General features: G+C 48.2%; 1 protein-coding gene across 6 annotated transcripts in view; it reads left to right on the forward strand.

The window, feature by feature from the left end:
• MTOR (mechanistic target of rapamycin kinase) overlaps positions 1–17,038 on the forward strand; it is a 124,525-nt gene extending 107,487 nt beyond the window's left edge. For all 6 annotated transcript variants that reach the window (XM_045898709.2, XM_064589938.1, XM_064589937.1 and 3 more), the window contains 17 exons: positions 209–307; positions 587–709; positions 824–1,006; positions 1,415–1,549; positions 1,752–1,926; positions 3,192–3,327; positions 3,916–4,063; positions 4,908–5,030; positions 6,197–6,279; positions 7,878–7,950; positions 8,726–8,800; positions 9,190–9,325; positions 9,994–10,059; positions 12,622–12,702; positions 12,981–13,061; positions 15,311–15,416; positions 16,108–17,038. In XM_045898709.2, coding sequence (XP_045754665.1) covers positions 209–307; positions 587–709; positions 824–1,006; positions 1,415–1,549; positions 1,752–1,926; positions 3,192–3,327; positions 3,916–4,063; positions 4,908–5,030; positions 6,197–6,279; positions 7,878–7,950; positions 8,726–8,800; positions 9,190–9,325; positions 9,994–10,059; positions 12,622–12,702; positions 12,981–13,061; positions 15,311–15,416; positions 16,108–16,123 — 1,839 coding nt within the window. In that variant the 3' untranslated portion in view covers positions 16,124–17,038. The remainder of the gene's footprint in view (positions 1–208; positions 308–586; positions 710–823; positions 1,007–1,414; positions 1,550–1,751; positions 1,927–3,191; positions 3,328–3,915; positions 4,064–4,907; positions 5,031–6,196; positions 6,280–7,877; positions 7,951–8,725; positions 8,801–9,189; positions 9,326–9,993; positions 10,060–12,621; positions 12,703–12,980; positions 13,062–15,310; positions 15,417–16,107) is intronic.
• Positions 17,039–17,798: the final 760 nt, after the last annotated feature.

A 17,798-nucleotide genomic window follows, 5' to 3' on the forward strand; every position in this document is an offset into this window, starting at 1 on the left:
TTCAGTGAACAGTGGTAAAGAAGGGGGGATCGGTCCCAAGGTCGAGACTCCGTATTTTCTTTAGTTTCTCCCAGAGAACTGAAGGGAATGAACCGTTTTAGAGCTTACCAGCATCTACCACAAGTTTCAAGAGCTGGTCATTGCCCAGAAGAATAACTAGTTGTTTTCACATCTCACGCGCTGCATATGGTGTCTGTCTGAATACCAGGTTATACCGCAGCTCATCGCAAGAATCGATACGCCTAGGCCCTTGGTGGGCCGCCTCATTCACCAGCTTCTCACAGACATTGGCCGGTACCACCCCCAGGTATGTGGCACCCTGGCAGTTTCTCCTCGAGCAGCTGACCTTCTGATCTGGGTCTCAGCTTTCCCGAAAGCTGCTCTAGAGATGCAAGTGCAGGAACTGGGAGCCAGGCATCCCATCTGTCCAGCTGGCAGGCCCAGGCCCAGGGGCCATCCTGAAGAAGAGAGCCCCCCACCCGCCCCAAGATTGAGTGGTGGACTCAAATGAGTGTCAGCAGCATCCTCTGTGTCTCTCTTATCTTCCTGAAAGAGTTTGCAAGTGTTCCTTCCGTGTCTGCCTCAGGCCCTCATCTACCCCCTGACCGTGGCCTCTAAGTCCACTACGACGGCCCGCCACAACGCAGCCAACAAGATTCTGAAGAACATGTGTGAGCACAGTAACACCCTGGTCCAGCAGGCCATGATGGTGAGTCTTCCTCACAATGGTGCTGCTGGCAAGAGGACCTCCTGTCTCTCCAAGACAGGCCTTTCTGAGGTTAGCTCATCCTTGGCACTTCTGTCTTTCCCCTCTTTGGTCCAGGTGAGCGAGGAGCTAATCCGCGTGGCCATCCTCTGGCACGAGATGTGGCATGAAGGCCTAGAAGAAGCGTCTCGTTTGTACTTCGGGGAGAGGAACGTGAAAGGCATGTTTGAGGTGCTGGAGCCCCTGCATGCTATGATGGAACGGGGCCCCCAGACTCTGAAGGAAACATCTTTTAATCAGGTATGGGATAAGAAAGCACGGCTTGACATGACCCAAAGCCATTACCAGACCCCTTTCTCTCTGGCTTCCCTGCTGACTTGAATAAAATGTACTCTGACGGAGGTCACAGAATATAAAAACATCAGCAATTTAATTGTCACTAACTTATAAGAACCCTCCCAAAGCTTTAACTGGAAAACCACGAGATCCTTCCTGAGCTCATGCCTCTCCTTACTTTGCCCATAAGCCGTCCTGAGACTGGGGCCTCCAGGACCGGGCCTCCATGCTGTCCTTGCTAAGCCTTGCGAAGGCCCAGAGCCGTCCAGCCGTCACGTGCGGCCAAGCAGTTGTGCTGTCTGCTTGGGGGTTCAGCCTGCGGCTTAGTCCACACCTTGACGACTTGCGTACTTGCCCTGCTTCCCCGCTCAGGCATATGGTCGAGACTTAATGGAGGCCCAAGAGTGGTGCAGGAAGTACATGAAATCCGGGAACGTCAAGGACCTCACCCAAGCCTGGGACCTCTATTATCACGTGTTCAGACGAATCTCTAAGCAGCTGCCTCAGGTAGGATCTTCAGGTTCTAGCAGTGTTAACTGTCATTTCCCTTATGTTTTCTTAACACTAACTCTAAAGTGTCTGGTTTCACTTCTATCTGCAGACTCTAGGACAAGTCATTGCTATTAGCCATCTCTTGAAAAATACCTAAATTGCATTTAAATTCCTCCCTGGAGGCGGAAAGCTAACCCCTTTGGTAATTTATTCACAGCTCACCTCCTTAGAACTGCAGTATGTTTCCCCCAAACTTCTGATGTGCCGGGACCTTGAATTGGCTGTGCCAGGAACGTATGACCCCAACCAGCCGATCATTCGCATTCAGTCCATAGCGCCGTCCCTGCAGGTCATCACCTCCAAGCAGAGGCCCCGGAAGCTGACACTCATGGGTAAGGACCCATGTGCTTCTGCCACCTCCCCTTTTCTGAAATCACTGCTCGCCATTCACACCACTGATCTTTCCATGTGGCATCTTTCCCATGTTTATGGAGAGAGAAATAGAGCACCAGTGGGTTTCCCATTACATCCTCCTCAGGACTCCTAGTTTGTTCATACCGTCGCGATGCTTACGTGAAGCCTAACCGCCCTGCAGTAGAATATGTGGAGGGAACTGTAAAGGTGTGCAGCGTGGCCAGGTGGGGGTGGCAGGCAGCTGCAGGGGACTGACAGGGCCGACAAAGGGGCATCCGGATGCAGGTGTGGTAGGTGACAAGCAGAGCTAAAGAAAGGGCTCCTGGGCTCTCGAATGTTCTTTTTCACCATCACGGTCTCTCTCTTTGGGAAATGACTGTGTAAAAGGAACAAACTGAAGTGGAAATGAGTTCTCACAGTGAGCTCTGTGACCTATTAAGGTAGGTAGTTGTGGGAGGCCTGGATGCTCTGGTGGCCCTTCGAGTGTTCTCACCTTTAATATGGCTCTTGCTTTTTAAATGCAGTAGTTACTCACCAGCACCAGTTTATTGTGGTTCCCAGGTGATCATCTCTCCGTGGGCTGGTGTCTCTTGATACTAAAACATGGGTCAGTCAGGCTCTCCACAGTATTTCATTAGAGACTTGAAAGAAGGACCTATTTCCTTCTGTGAGCAGAGTTAAGAGAGCCAACAGTGAGAAGCTATCACTCACCCCCACCCTCCAGACCCGAAAGGGCAAGGAGCCCATCGAGAGCACATAACCCTGAAAGAGAGGCCATTCACCAGAAGCTGTAGCCCAGGTGGAGGGACACTGGAAAATTCTAGAACTGGAGCCTGGCCGTTGTCAGGGGCAAACCCTTTGGCCCTCTGACTTCCCTCCTGCCAGTGCCCCCATTGGCCAAGCCCAACTGGGACCCCAGGTGATATAGTCTCTAGGGGTCAGGTTTCACAGGCCCGAGCAAGACAGAGAAGGGCAGAGAGTGGGTTGTGAGGGAACATACAGAATGACCATCTCTGTGCAGAATCATTCCTGATCTTCAAAGACAGAGCTGATTTTAATTTTATTTATTTGTAATTTGACCAACATTTCACTGGGGGCCATCAAAAGCAGGGCCATTCTTTTCATCAGTTCTAGGGTACTTTTCGTGTTTGTGTGGAAGTGTGACTGGGTGGGGTACACGTAGTCTCTGGGAGGTCGGGAATACAGGGCTGGTCTGTGCTTACTGCTCCCACCATTTCTACAGGCAGCAACGGGCATGAGTTTGTTTTCCTCCTGAAGGGCCACGAAGACCTGCGGCAGGACGAGCGAGTGATGCAGCTCTTTGGCCTGGTGAACACCCTTCTGGCCAATGACCCAACGTCTCTTCGCAAGAACCTCAGGTATTCAGGACATGGTGAGGGGGGCGGGGGAGGGCGGGGCACAGCAGCGATTTGACTGGTCTTCTAGGGTTTCCTTACATCCCTCCCATGTGGTCGTGTCTCTTCATGAAATCGGTTGTAGACCTATGTATCTGACAGGAAGTCACTAGTAGCCAAGGTGTCAAAGACAACAAGAATTGTCCATACTTTTAGCGAACTTTCAAGGGAAATGCCTGTGACAACCACCAGAGGGTCCAGAATGGAATGGCCCGTGGCCATTAGACTAGGGATGCTGCACATCTGGTGTGTTTTACCTTCCCTGTCCGCCCTGCTCTCTTCCTCGTCTTTCTGTTAAGAACATGGATATTAAGTTGGAGGTTGTTTTTGGCTTGGAAACAGTCCTGGGCTGCTCCCCGACAGCAGTGAGTTTGTCAGGCAGGTTGAGGAGGCTGGTGGTGCTTTCCCGCCAGCCCCGGCCATCTTCGTGCACACCTGACAGCAGCCCTGTGCGGGGGGCGCCATTCAGCCCGCGTGCATGTGTTGTGAGGGGCTCAGAGGTGCACTCTGGTTACCGTCTGATAACCAACCCTGCTTTCCCGGGGGTGCCAGCATCCAGAGATACGCCGTCATCCCCTTATCCACCAACTCGGGCCTCATCGGCTGGGTCCCGCACTGCGACACGCTGCACGCCCTCATCCGGGACTACAGAGAGAAAAAGAAGATCCTTCTCAACATCGAGCATCGCATCATGTTGCGGGTATGTGATGAGGCTGCCAAACCCAGTGCTTGAGTGTCTTGACGTAACTCGCAAGTTGGGAAATCTCTACAAAGCTGCTCTTCTCGTTCTTCTGTGTATGTACATCACTGAAAAATCTATTTGGGAGAATTCTCTACTGAAGAAGTTTTCATGAAGTGAGTCCTAAAGCAGATTACCTCTAAGAAACAGGACCCTAAAGCCCAGAAATTAGGTGTTCAGCATTCTAGGTGAGACTGCACAGTATTGCTTATCAGGCAGCGTGTATTGACCGAACACCTGATGTATACGGGGCACTGGCCACATGGGGAAATGATGTTAGTAGAGATGCAAGTAATAAGAAGGAGAGTTGTGAGGCGCCTGGGTGGCACAGTTGGTTAAGCGACTGCCTTCGGCTCAAGTCTTGATCCCAGGGTCCTGGGATCCAGCCCTGTGTCGGGCTCCCTGCTCCTCGGGGAGCCTCCTTCTCCCTCTCCCTCTGCCTGCAGCTCCCCCTGCTTGTGCTCTCTCTATCAAATAAATAAATAAAATCTTAAAAAAGAAAAGAAAAGAAAGAAAGATTTGTTTGTTACCCACAACCTCGATGGCTCCAGTGCTCTCTTTGACACCAGTAGGCTTGAACTCGGGTGGGACCTGATGTTTCACCCTTAGGCCTGGCTGTTCCCGTGGTCCTCAGGTCCCATTGGCCATACCCTTTTTTTCCCTTTTGTACTGTTCTTACTTCCTTTCCTTTGGGCTGGGGTGGTGAGATCAGAACCCAGCTCTGCCTGGACCCAGGGCCTCATTTCCTCCCGGGTTGAAGCTGCCAGTCCGGGGCTGCTCTCAGAACGGTTGTGTCCTGATGCAGATGGCTCCAGACTACGATCACCTGACGCTGATGCAGAAGGTGGAGGTGTTTGAGCACGCCGTCAATAACACAGCCGGCGATGACCTGGCCAAGCTGCTGTGGCTGAAAAGCCCCAGCTCCGAGGTACGACTCTCTGGGCTCCTCGTGCGCGCCTCTGCCCTCTGGCCCACGCACTCGTACCGGGGCTGGCTTTCTTGTTTGTTCGCGTGCGCCTGGTGGACTCGTCTTTGTGACGAGCAGCTGTAGATTATGTACTGTCTTTTATAACAGAAATTAAGTGGGCGAGCTGTGCAGTTTAGCAGATACAGATTTAGTGATTTAATGTTTCTCCCGTTTCTTACAGTAGTATTTGAGTTGTGTTTATATTAAGGATACTAAATCTTTTTCATACATGTTAGAAATTTCCTGCTTATTTGGTTTTTAAATTTTTGTTATGGTATGTTTCTTGGTTTGGGATTTGGGGCTTTTTTTTGATATATAGACATTTTTTAAAAGTTAGAAGTTACCAGATTTTTGATCCTTTGAAGTTTCTCCCTTTGGCTTTGTATTTGGGAAGGCCTTCTCCACCTCAAGATATGTATCTTTCTACATTCATTTTCTTGTACTGATTATAAAGTTTGTTTTTCCATTTAAATCCTCAACCCAATTCAGAATTTAAGATTTAAATTTTATTTTTTTGAGATGATTAGCCAACATCACAGTATTTACCGAATAATCCATCTTTTCTCTACTATTTAAGAGAGTCCATTTTTATGATACAAAAAATTTTTCTATGCCATTGGATTTCTTTCTGGGGCTTCTGTTTTATTTCATTGATCTCTCTAAAGTGTATTTCTCTTCAAGTACCACACTGTTAATACAACTATTAATAAAAAGTCTCTTCTCATTGGCTATTTTAATTTTTTCTTCTTCCAGATAAATTTTGGGATCATTTTGTCATGGTCCCCCAAAAAAAGTGCTACTGAATTTTGAGTAGAATTACATTAAATGTATCAAATAATTTGGGAGGTTATTACATTTTAATGGTCTTGAATGGGTACTTTCATTCACTCAGGTCTTTATGTTCCTAAGCAAAGGTTAATTCTTTTTTATTCATCTAGGTTCTATACATCTCTAAGTTTATTCCAAGCATGGTTTGCCATTGTTACAATTATAAATGAGGTCTTTATTCCATTTTATGTTATTAACTAGTTACTGATGGAACATAAGAAGACTACTGATTGAGGTATAATTATGTTGAAGCTAGTTAGCTTCCAGAGCCTCGGTTCATGTGCGCTCCTCTGTTCCAGGTGTGGTTTGACCGAAGAACCAACTACACCCGCTCTTTAGCAGTCATGTCCATGGTTGGGTATATTTTGGGCCTGGGAGATAGGTGAGTAAATTGATTTTGTTTTTGTAGTCTTTTTCTATATTGTACCTTTTTTTTTTTTTAAAGATTTTATTTATTTGACAGAGAGAGAGACAGCCAGAGCGGGAACACAAGCAGGGGGAGTGGGAGAGGGAGAAGCAGGCTTCCCGCCGAGCAGGGAGCCTGATGCGGGGCTCGATCCCAGAACGCTGGGATCATGACCTGAGCTGAAGGCAGACGCTTAACGACTGAGCCACCCAGGCGCCCCTATATTGTACCTTTCTTAAACAGTTTCCTTTCATTTTCCAGTAATATTTATGACCATTTGGTAAAAAATTGTATTTTGTACCTGTAGGTCTTGTTTGCAGCACCAGCCTTAGTCCCTGTTTATTATCCATGCAACAGAACAGCCCAGCAAACTAGAACCTAGTTCTTGGGTACTACTTTCTCCATAGGCTGGTTAAATATGTTAAAAACCATATATAGGGGCGCCTGGCTAGCTCATTCAATAGAGCATGTGATTCTTGATCTTGGAGTTGTGGGTTCAAGCTCCACATTGGGTGTAGAGTTTACTTTTTTAAAAAAGGGGGCACCTGGGTAGCTCAGTTGGTTAAGCCTCTGCCTTCAGCTCAGGTCATGATCCCAGCATCCTGGGATCGAGCCCCGAGTTGGGCTCCTTGCTCAGTGGAGAGCCTGCTTCTTCCTCTGCCGCTCCCCCTGCTTGTGCTCTCTCTCTCTCAGTATCTCTCTCTCTCTCTCTTTCTCTCTCTCTCTCTCTGTGTCAAATGAATAAATAAAATTTTTTTAAATAAAATAAATAACAATTTTAAAAATATGATGGATTTTACTGATTCAGTAACCATCAGTCACCACTGTGCTGAGATAAATAATTCTATTTCTGTAATTGAAACTAACCACAGTAGATCCTTCTGATATTTCTGCATAATGAATTTTATCCACATGTATTGACTGAAAAAGTAGCTTAGGAATATTCAGAAATTGACTGTCTGGAAGTCTTCGAAAAACTAGTTCCTTGGTGTCAACTCTTTCTCCTGGGATCATGTCTCGTGCAATTGAGAGTAAAAATAATTTTTTCCCACAAAAATAATGAATTCTCATTTTTAAAAAGAGCCAGGAGAATTCCTGGTGACAAAAGCCAGATGACCCTTCCTAGTCTGGGGGCTCAGGAGATGGGACCCCGTGATGGGTGCTGAAGGGTAAAGATAGAGCCTCGTCACTCTGAGACGCCGGCACCGCCAGACAGGATTCATCTTGTGACCGAAGACCTCAGGAATGCAACGTGTGATTTCACACTGACCCATCTTCGTTTCGGACCTGGAGCAGGGATCAGCAAACTTTCTCTGTAAAGGGCCAGATAAGAAATAATTTAGGCTTTGCTGGCCATATGATAATCTCACAGCCTCTCATGTCTGCTTGTGGCACAGAATCAGCCTGAGACGGGACATGGCAAATCGGCAGGGCTGTGTCCAGAAAAACTGTGTTGGCAGAGTCAGGTGGGGGCTGGCTTTGGCCTGTGGACAGGGCCCGGAATATCCCATCCTTGTTGATTTGTCCGCCTCTGCTGCTCTAGTGGCCGTTCCATGGTCTCTTCTGTTTCTCAGACACCCATCCAACCTAATGCTGGACCGGCTGAGTGGGAAGATCCTGCACATCGACTTTGGGGACTGCTTTGAGGTGAGCACGTGTTCCAGAACCCCACGTAAAGCTTACCTTTCCAGATGACCACCTTTCCGCCTCTGACCATTCAGGCAAACTTAAGCTCAAAATGCATTATCTTGATCGCTGCCTCTCCTACCAAAGCAATAGGAAGTCAAACTAAGAAGTGAAGCCCGTGCTCATTGATACTTGCTGTAACTGGACTCTAACCCCTTTTGAGGCAAGGGCCACTGTTCACACACCCTCTGACTCAGGAATCTTCATCCTGAACTGGCCTGCTGGTCAGAGGCCTGGTGTGATGCACACTTGTCCTTTTTCTTTGTTCCCTCTATCCCTTTGTGTGTGTGTGTGTGTGTGTGTCTTTTTAGTTATCTTTTTTTTTTTTAAGATTTTATTTATTTATTTGACAGAGACACAGCGGGAGAGAGAACACAAGCAGGGGGAGTGGGAGAGGGAGAAGCAGGCTTCCTGCAGAGCAGGGAGCCCGACTCGGGGCTCGATCCCAGGACCCTGGGATCATGACCTGAGCCAAAGGCAGACGCTTAACGACTGAGCCACCCACGCGCCCCTTTAGTTATCTTTTAAAAGCCCGGTGACAAGTTCCCTCACTAAACTAAAGCTACTTCATTTCTATGCCCTAATTGAAATCAATGCAAAGAAAAGCTACCTGTTTTTGCCTGGCTTTAGCTAAAGAAAACCATCTAGCCTGGAAAATAAATAAATAAAATAAAATACAAAAGAAAAAAAACAATCTAGCCATTGGACTTGGTTTTTCTCTTTTATTTCCCCATAGGTTGCTATGACCAGGGAGAAATTCCCAGAGAAGATTCCATTTAGACTAACAAGAATGCTGACCAATGCTATGGAGGTGAGTGGGTCTTGGGAATAAGCTGCTCTGGAATGGGACCAACACAGTCAAGACCGCCTCTGCACACAGACTGGCTTGTTCGGTCTCATCAGTTCCCCAGAATGCCTGGGTTGGTTCTGTGGTTGTTTCCTGATATTTTCCATTGTGTTAGAAATGATCGACCTTTGAGAGAGTCTCACCATGCTTCACATCAGACCTTGTGTCATATGAATCACAGGCCTGACCTGACCCCTTGCTCTGAACACATTCCCAGCCTGATACATCAGTAATGGCCTGTGTCTGCTTCCTAAGGTCGGGTGACAGACCCTCTCGACTCGCTTCTGTCCTGAGGCCTTCAGGGGCGGGGCCGGGGCCGGTGACTTCTGTGATGAGTGGGTCTGGTCCTGCAGGTTACTGGTCTGGATGGCAACTATAGGATCACATGCCACACGGTGATGGAAGTGCTTCGGGAACACAAGGATAGTGTCATGGCCGTGCTGGAAGCCTTTGTCTACGACCCCTTGCTTAACTGGAGGCTGATGGACAGTGAGTTAATGCAATTGCCTGGGAGCTGGAGCCAGCACCCTCCAAACTGGGAATATCGGACACGTTGCATTTCACTAACCTTGCCCCCTGCCAGCCCGGAGCCTGAGCTCTATTACTGGGCTGTTGGGTTATGTTTTCACAGAGCTGTTCCAGTGGCTGGAAATGAATTTCAAGTACTTTTTCTTATTAACTAAAACAAAAAACACCAATTATCAATTTAAATATTAATTAAAATACTTTCAGGGTAATCCCTGGTAATTCTTGTCTGTTCGGATTTCATACAGAGTAGCAAGCTGGAATCTCGACAGGAGACACAAGCGCCTGCAATCTAGGGCAGCTGCATCTCTGTCTCCCCTTTGCTCCTCCTCCTTGGAAGGGGGTGACCGACCCCGGTGTCTCACCCACACCGATCAGTCCCACTCTCACCTTCTGTTATCTGATCCACAGCGTCTAAATTCAGCTCAGCGACACAGAGTGTCCCACAGGATTGCATACCCATGCTGACACCCCCTGCGTCCTGAGTGATCCATCCTGGGCTCTCTCTGAGGGACTTTAGCTTTCAGTAAAAAATTGTATTTTTATGGTTGGAAGAAAATACCGTATCAACCAAGTTTCTTTCAAGTCAGAGTTTGAAGCCCTTTTTATCCTCTCTTTGTTTCTTTCCCTAGCAAATACCAAAGGCAACAAGCGGTCCCGAACAAGGACGGATTCCTACTCTGCTGGCCAGTCAGTAGGTGGGTCCATCCCCTGGGAGACTGCAGCTTCTGTTTCCTTTTGTCCAGAGTGTGTCTTAAACAGGGAGAGCTTTGTGACTGCCATTAGGAAGCACAGCGGAGGCGGTAACAGATGCCCGGAAGCATGTTTTCTAAAGGCTCTGACCAGTGATGCAGTCCCGCAGCAATTCTGGCCCTGCTAAAACAGTGTCTAATGGGCACTTAGTTAACTTCAGAAAGTTGGTCTGGAAATATTTACTGAGCATAAGTTTTTTGTTTTTTGTTTTTAAAGATTTTGTTTATTTTTATTTATTTGACAGAGAGAGAGAAACAGCATGAGAGGGGATAGGGTCAGAGGGAGAAGCAGGCTCCCCGCTGAGCCGGGAGCCTGATGTGGGACTCGTTCCCAGGACTCCGGGATCATGACCTGAGCTGAAGACAGTCACTTAACAAACTGAGCCACCCAGGTGCCCAGTTTTTTGTTTTGTTTTTGTTTTTTATTTCATGCTTCTCAGGATGGAGTGGGTACCTAAGTCTCAGGAATTTTGATCCGAATTTCTATCCGAGCTTAATCTATAAAAACACATTTAGGGACCCCTGGGTGGCTCAATTGGTTAAGCGTCTGCCTTTGGCTCAGGTCACGATCCCGGGGTCCTGCTTCGGGCTCCTTGCTCAGTGGGGATCCTGCTTCTTCCTCTGCCGCTCCCCCTGCTTGTGCTCTCTCTCTCTCTCCTCTCTTTCCCTGACAAATAAATAAATAAAATCTTTAAAACAAAAACAAAAATACACAATTAAAAGCATGTCTGAATATTAGCCAGTATTTTGTATGCCCTTTAGTGGTGTCTGGACTGGGATAATTATTAGCTGTATCACATGGTCCTAGAGCCTTGTTAATAGCTCAGGAATAGGAGGATGGAAGCAGTAGAAGCGTATTTACGTTGCCGGCTGAGGAGCCGGGAAGCCACAGGAAACACTTTCCAAGAGTGCGTCCACAGAATAGGGTCCCAGGAAGATAATGCCCCTCCGAGAGCCAGAATAGGGTTTGTATATGGAACCTCTCAAAGGTCTTAGAGTAAAGCTGTTTAACTTTATTTCACACACACCCCCTTTGCCCCCCTCCCCAGCCCACTCCTTTTCCCTCATAACATCTAACAACATAGTTCACACCTTGGAAATACTGTTGGGGTATAAAAAAGTAGATATTCTCTACAGACGTTTATGGAACATGTGCAACTGGTTGCTTAGCTAAGCCAAATAATGTTTAAGGGTGCAAAAAGAATGTGACATACAGAGATGACCACGGAGAAGCACAGAATCACGTTATGGAATCGACCAAACTGTATAGCCTATGAACTATTTTTTTTTTAAGATTTTATTTATTCATTAGAGAGAGCACAGCAGGGGGGAGACAGAGGGAGAGAGAGAAGCAGACTCGCCGTTGAGCTGGGACCCCGACGTGGGGCTTGATCCCAGAACCCGGAGATCACGACCTAAGCCGAAGGCAGACGTTTAACCGTCTGAGCCACCCAGGCGCCCCTGGCCTATGAACTATTAAGAGAACAGTGAAGTCCACTGTGTGATCCAGCAGCTCACAGCTGGGTTTGGAGGAGAGGCCGTGGGGCTGAGAGAAAGGAGGTACCGCTCTGAACGGCAGTCGTTACGGAGGTTCCTGGGCTGGCTGGATTTAAGCTGGCCTTCCTGGGTGGGTGGGAAGGAAGAAGGTGTTTTGGGCAGGAAGTTGAGGTGCCAGGTTATGGTCCAGTCTGTGAACAGGTGTGGACTCTAGCCTGGACACCATGACAGGATTTGTGAATGATGTCTGAATTACTCCTGGTGTCTGGGGTACCTTGTGCGGGTGCCTGGTCTCATCCAAAGTATGTGAGTAAGTAAGTGAGACTTAACAGGTTTCATTCTCAGGGTCCACCTCTTTAGTACGTTAGTGGGTGACTCCTCTCTGCTGTCTAGGGCGTGCCAAGGGGAACTGGGACAGCTGGTTCTGTTGGCCCCACATGGTTCTGGCTAGACCTGGCTGGTTCTCTGTGGCTTGAAAGTTAAGTTCCAAGTGGTCATTCATAAAAGTATTATCATCCCTGGCTTCATTTTGAAGGCCTGTGGTGTACAAGAACAATGTGTAAATAACTTCATACTTCTGCTTCTAGACTCTTCTCTCCTGAAGGCCACACTCAGTGGAGGATGACTGTAAGCCTGAGGACTCTCTCTGCCCAGAAAGGATGTATAAATTCCTCCAAAGAATGAATAGCACTTTGGTCATGGGTGTGACCCACTGAAAGCTAGTGCTCTTTATATTATCATCAGTTGTTTTGACAAGTTTTATCACCAGGGATTCATTCACGCTCCTGTTCTCTATGTCAGAACATTTTATAAATGCCGTTTGCTTGAAAATTCATGCTTTGGAGATGTAAAATCTTTTAAACACATAGTGACCATTCTTCATCTCCTTTCCCCTCAGAGGTAGCAGTGAGTGTTCAAGGGAATATAGTGTGTAAAGAAGTAGAGCTAACGCTTGCAACAGTGGTTTCTTGGTCTTGGAATTTTCTGCCAATCGATTTTTTTTCCTCCTAGAAATTTTGGACGGTGTGGAACTTGGGGAACCTGCCCATAAGAAAACAGGGACCACAGTGCCAGAATCTATTCATTCTTTCAGTAAGTCTGACCTCTGAGGAATCGCACCAATGACTAGCTCATTAAGAACATAGCACCTGTGCTGTACCACGAGAGGGGTCGGTAAGGTAAAGCAACAAGCCCGCCTTTGAGCAGACAAGGGCCTATGAATATCTCATTCTATTCTGAAGACAAAGATAGACACAGAGGAAGAATTACTCAACACTTCCAAAAGTGAATATTTGAGAAAAACAGGGGCATCCATTGAACCTGTTATGACGATCCCATCTTATTGTTATTTCTACTCTTGTGTATTCCAGTTGGAGACGGTTTGGTGAAACCAGAGGCCCTAAATAAGAAAGCTATTCAAATTATTAACAGGGTTCGAGACAAGCTCACTGGTGAGTGTGTGTGTGTGTGTTTACTTAAAAGGAACATAAAGTCTTAAAGAGATTTTTCTCCCCTTGAGTGGGGGGTCGGCCCCTTTCCAGTGGTGTTGGTGCCTAAACTTTGACTCTGCAGCTAACTGGAGGGTCTCTGAGGCTATCAGTTGAGGACCCTCTCTGATTCTCCAATGACCATTAAACTCACTCTAAGTAATGTTAATCTCATTTTACCAGACCGGGGTGAGTAAAGTTCATTTGGTTCCAAATTCAGGAAAGTTTTTCTTATCATCATGGCTTGATATTGGAACAGACCTGACCACTCTGATCCTTTGCCTTCCTGCACTTCGGGGACTATTATGGAGTGGAGAGCATGGAAGGAGAGAAATGCATACCTTTGAAAGCAAGACATGTCCTATAGACAAGATGGTGTGACAGGAGGTGGGAGTCAAGGGGCTCAAAGACCCCAGCTCCACCACACCCTATGTGAGCCCTGGGCCTCTCTGTTCATCTGGAAGAATGCCTCTCTCAAAAGGCAGTGAGGCTCAAATGAGACATGGGATGCCAGGCCTCACCATTGGGGCCTGGCACAGAAGTGTTGAAGTCAAGTTGTATTTATTTGTTGAGCACCTGTAAGCCCTGGATGCTGATGAAACGGCTGGTAGGAGCCGACAGATTGCCTGCCCTCATGGAGTCGGCATCTAAAGGGGCCGTATTAGGTGCAAGAAAGGACTTGGGCTGTGATGCTAGTCACAAGGGAATTTAAGTGCCCGGAGTTCCAGGAAAGCTTCCCTGGGAAACAACCCTTGAGCTAAAATCTGAAGGAGGACATAATTAGAGGCAGAGTGTTCCAGGTAACGGAAACAGCACATGCAAGGGCCCTGTGGTGGGAGCAAATCTGGCAAGAAAAATGGTCTAAACGCAGACGAGTCTGACTGCCACAGAGAGCGAGATGGGAGGTGCACAGAAGCAGAGTGCACACACTCTGAGCGGGCTGGGGCGGGACCATACAGTGCCTTACACTTTCATCCTCCGTCCTAAGGGCAATGGGAAGGCTCTGAGGGCTTGGAGGGGGAGCAGGGAGGCAGGAGGGGCCCAGTGGGTTTGCACTGGGGAATCCTCCCTGCTCTGGCCATGGAGGCTGTGTGGAGGGAGGAAGCTGCTGCCGAATTTGCGGCTGGACAGTTGACTAGACTAGGGAGGTGGCCCCCAGATCTTCAGGAGGTAAAATGCGAAGGATCAATGAGGAGGCATGAGGGACGGCAGGCACCGAGGACAGCTCCAAGTCCCTGGCAGCCTTCTGAGAGTGAAGAGCCTGGCAGCCAGACCGAAGGGGTTGAAGAGAAGGTGAAGTGAGGGAAGTGAGGCAGAGGAGGCAAGTTTCAAACTTGTGAGAAGCTCGGCTGCATGGGGAAGGGGGTGGGGGCTGGCTGCAGTAGGGTTAGTGCGCGAGAGCCTTTTGTTCTTCAGTGCGCAAAGGGAATGAGTTTATAGAAGTTTGAAGACAGGAGGGAGAGGAGGGTAGGTGACCGTGTAAAGCACCCTAGGAAGCGGGAGGAGGTGGGATCCGAGCGCAGGTGAACTTAGCCTTCAGCGGGAGGAGGGACAGCTCCCGAGGGTCGCAGCAGCACCACCGAAGAGGGAGCTCCTGTGGAACAGATCCAGCTCCTCGAGCACTGCCTAACACCTCAGGGGTCCAGAATGATGAGCTCAGTGAATGGATGAACTTGTCAAGTAGGAGCCGAGGGCGGGTGCTGACGGTGAGAAGCCAGCAGGGAGGCTTGGACACGCGGTTGGTGGGGGTGGGCAGGGGAGGACAGGAAATGGCCCTTGTGCCAAAGAGGCTTCATCAGCTGGCCATGAGTGCCTGTTCCGGGCTGAGATGATGGGTTTGTGATGGAAGCAAGCTTCCCTGTGGGAGGAAAGGCCCAACCATGGAGGTTATAGGACTGAAACCGAGCACAGTTTCTCATCCACTTGCCTGATGATTGCAATAGATGAAGGAATCTCTGCAAACCCAGCAGCCAGCTCTTCGACACTCCTGAGCTCAGCCAACTGCAGGCCTTTCCCCTCTTTGAACCAAGTCTCTTAGGAGGAGACTGGTGTGTATTCAAGTCACATGGAGGTGAATTTAAAAACCCGGCTGCCATGCAGCCTTCATACTCTCAGACAAGGAGAAACTGAGCAGGGCTGCACAGACAGGCCAGCCGAACCGGGGGCAGGGACGGAGTGGTGCAGAAGGACTGTGTGTGTTTCTCCTGTCCTAGGTCGGGACTTTTCTCATGACGAAACCCTGGATGTCCCGACACAGGTGGAGCTGCTCATCAAACAAGCCACGTCACACGAGAACCTCTGTCAGTGCTATATCGGCTGGTGAGCGTCTGTGGGAGGCGCGGTGCGCAGACATGCACACAGGGCCCCACCCCGTGCCCCAGTCCCGCCGTGGCAGGGAAGACCTGGGGGGGTGGTGCAGGATCCAGAAAGGGGAATCGCAGTGTCGGATCTCTTAAAAAAAAGTTTGTATTCGCCATGTGCGTTCCCAGTTCTAAAAAGGAAGGAACTTGAGTAACGTGGGTGCATATTTGGAAGGCAAACACCAAAGTAAATTAAAATTACCTTAAAAATGGTTTAGAAATGTATGTAAGTCCCTCTTTTTTGAGGGGGGGGACTGGGGTTCTTTCTGGAGTTTTGCTGTCAATTCCAAGATAGAGGGAAGGGCCAAGGAAAAGCTGGAGCACCGACAGAAGGAGATGCAAAGACAAATTTATGATCTGGGATTGTCACCTCAAGGACCCCTCTGGGGTCTGCTTTGATTAATTGCCCGAGGCACGCTTGAGGGTAGAAACTTGAGAGGGAGGCTAATGGGGGAGTGTCCTTCTGGGGCCAGCAGGCATCAGCCCTTGACTGGAATTGATGAGTGTGTCCAACACAGTTAGCTGTGGGAGATCTCAAGGAATGTCCCCGGGGGTTGTCAGACCTTGGTCTCTCCATTTTCAGTGTATCCATGTAAAGCTTTGAAAAAGCTCAAATTATTAAAATATTTCTTTTCTCTCTCTCATCTTAGGTGTCCTTTCTGGTAACCCGAGGCCCAGACCGCGTTTCTCTTGAGGCTTTTGTACTTGGGTATATGCTTCCACTAAACTGAAACCACGGTCGGAGAGCTCGACTTTGTTTATATTTTGAAATGTAAATGAAACGTACTACTGTATATTAAACGTTGGTTTGAACCAACTCTTTGGCTGCTGTTGAAGAATATATTGTCAGAAACACAAGGCTTGATTTGGTTCCCAGGACAGTCAACACAGTAATACTACACAAATCAAGCCATTGATTTGGGGGAACAGAAGATTCATAACTTAGAAATACGGGTTTTGACTTAACTCACAAGAGAACTCTTCATAAGCATTGCTGATAGAACAATGGCCTAGTTGTTCCTCTCAACAAGGATACAGCAAACTCTGCACAGCCAAGAAGCCTCCGGCCATGGAGGACACATGTTAGGAATCGGGAGAAGCTGACTTGGTCACTTCCACCCATCCCATTACCTCACTGGTCCGCAGACAGCATCATTTGTAAGATGGGCCAAAATGGGTGGAAAGTGTCTGTCTTCTGCCTCACCCATGATGCTGCGACTTACACACTTCAATCCAAGACCCGAATGCTGGGAGGGGAGTTTCTCGCAATGGCTGGGTGGCCTTCACGGAGCAGACGCACAGAGACCCACGTGCAGTAGGGCGGCCCGCAGCAGCCTTCCCCAGCACAGTCCTGGGATGTTTTCAGTGAAGTCTGAACGCTCTCTGTGTAGAGCAAGGCCTTGAAAACAAATGCTGTCCTGGAGGTGCTGACCACAGAGCGGGGAGGTCTGGTACCTGCGGGGAACTCTGAGCAAAAGAAATAGTAAACTAAATGCACAAAGTATCAAGTGTAGCCATTCTAGACACCACGTTGTATCTGAATAATTTTTGTGCCAATAAATGACATCAGAATTTTAAAAACGTGTATGGGTGTCTTTTTATTCATAATTACGAGTTTATAAAGGAAGCAGGTCCTTCAACAGCCAGGATTCACTAAGCATGTGGTACAAGGGACCATGCAGGACACGGGAGCTACCTGGCGTGGTCCCCTTCCTCGTGTTCACAGGCCAGACAAGGCGGGGTCGCCATCATGTCAGAGTGGACTGGTAACTCCCCCAAGCCAAGTGGGGAGTAGAACCACACCCAGAGTGTGAGCCTCAGTGGGAGGTGCGAATTCCACTGGCTGAGCCAGGAAATCCTCATGGAAAGGGGACATTTGCCATGGGTGTTAAAGGATGAGTAGGACTTGATCAGATGAAGCATGTGAAGACATTCAGCAGAAAGTCGGTCTGAAAGCACAATATCCTGCAGGAATGGCAAATATTAACTTGAACCCTATCCGAATGCAAGTCTTAAACCATTTTTGATATGTAAAATGGCATTTTCACACAGTCGGACCTCATAGTTCAGCATAGCTGGCTGAGTGGTCAGTGGAGAACAAAGGGAATGATAGCAACTAGAAGGGGGCCAGAGAGGAGAATGTGGAGCCAGACTGTGACCTGCCTCGGTTCAACAAGAAGGAGTTTGAGCCTGATGTGTGGACAACAGGGAACCGTGTGAAGTTCTAAAACCAAGAAGTAGAATATGAGTAGTATTTTTAAAACAGGTAACCAGTGTCAAACAGGTAAAGAGAAAACTAGATGCCACAGGACCTAGGAAAGAGGCCTACAATAATGGGGAG

This window comes from Mirounga angustirostris, unplaced genomic scaffold (genome assembly GCF_029215605.1).
Source record: "Mirounga angustirostris isolate CCGP_5_RB_7025 unplaced genomic scaffold, mMirAng1.0.hap1 SCAF_4, whole genome shotgun sequence".
Lineage (NCBI taxonomy): Eukaryota > Metazoa > Chordata > Mammalia > Carnivora > Phocidae > Mirounga > Mirounga angustirostris.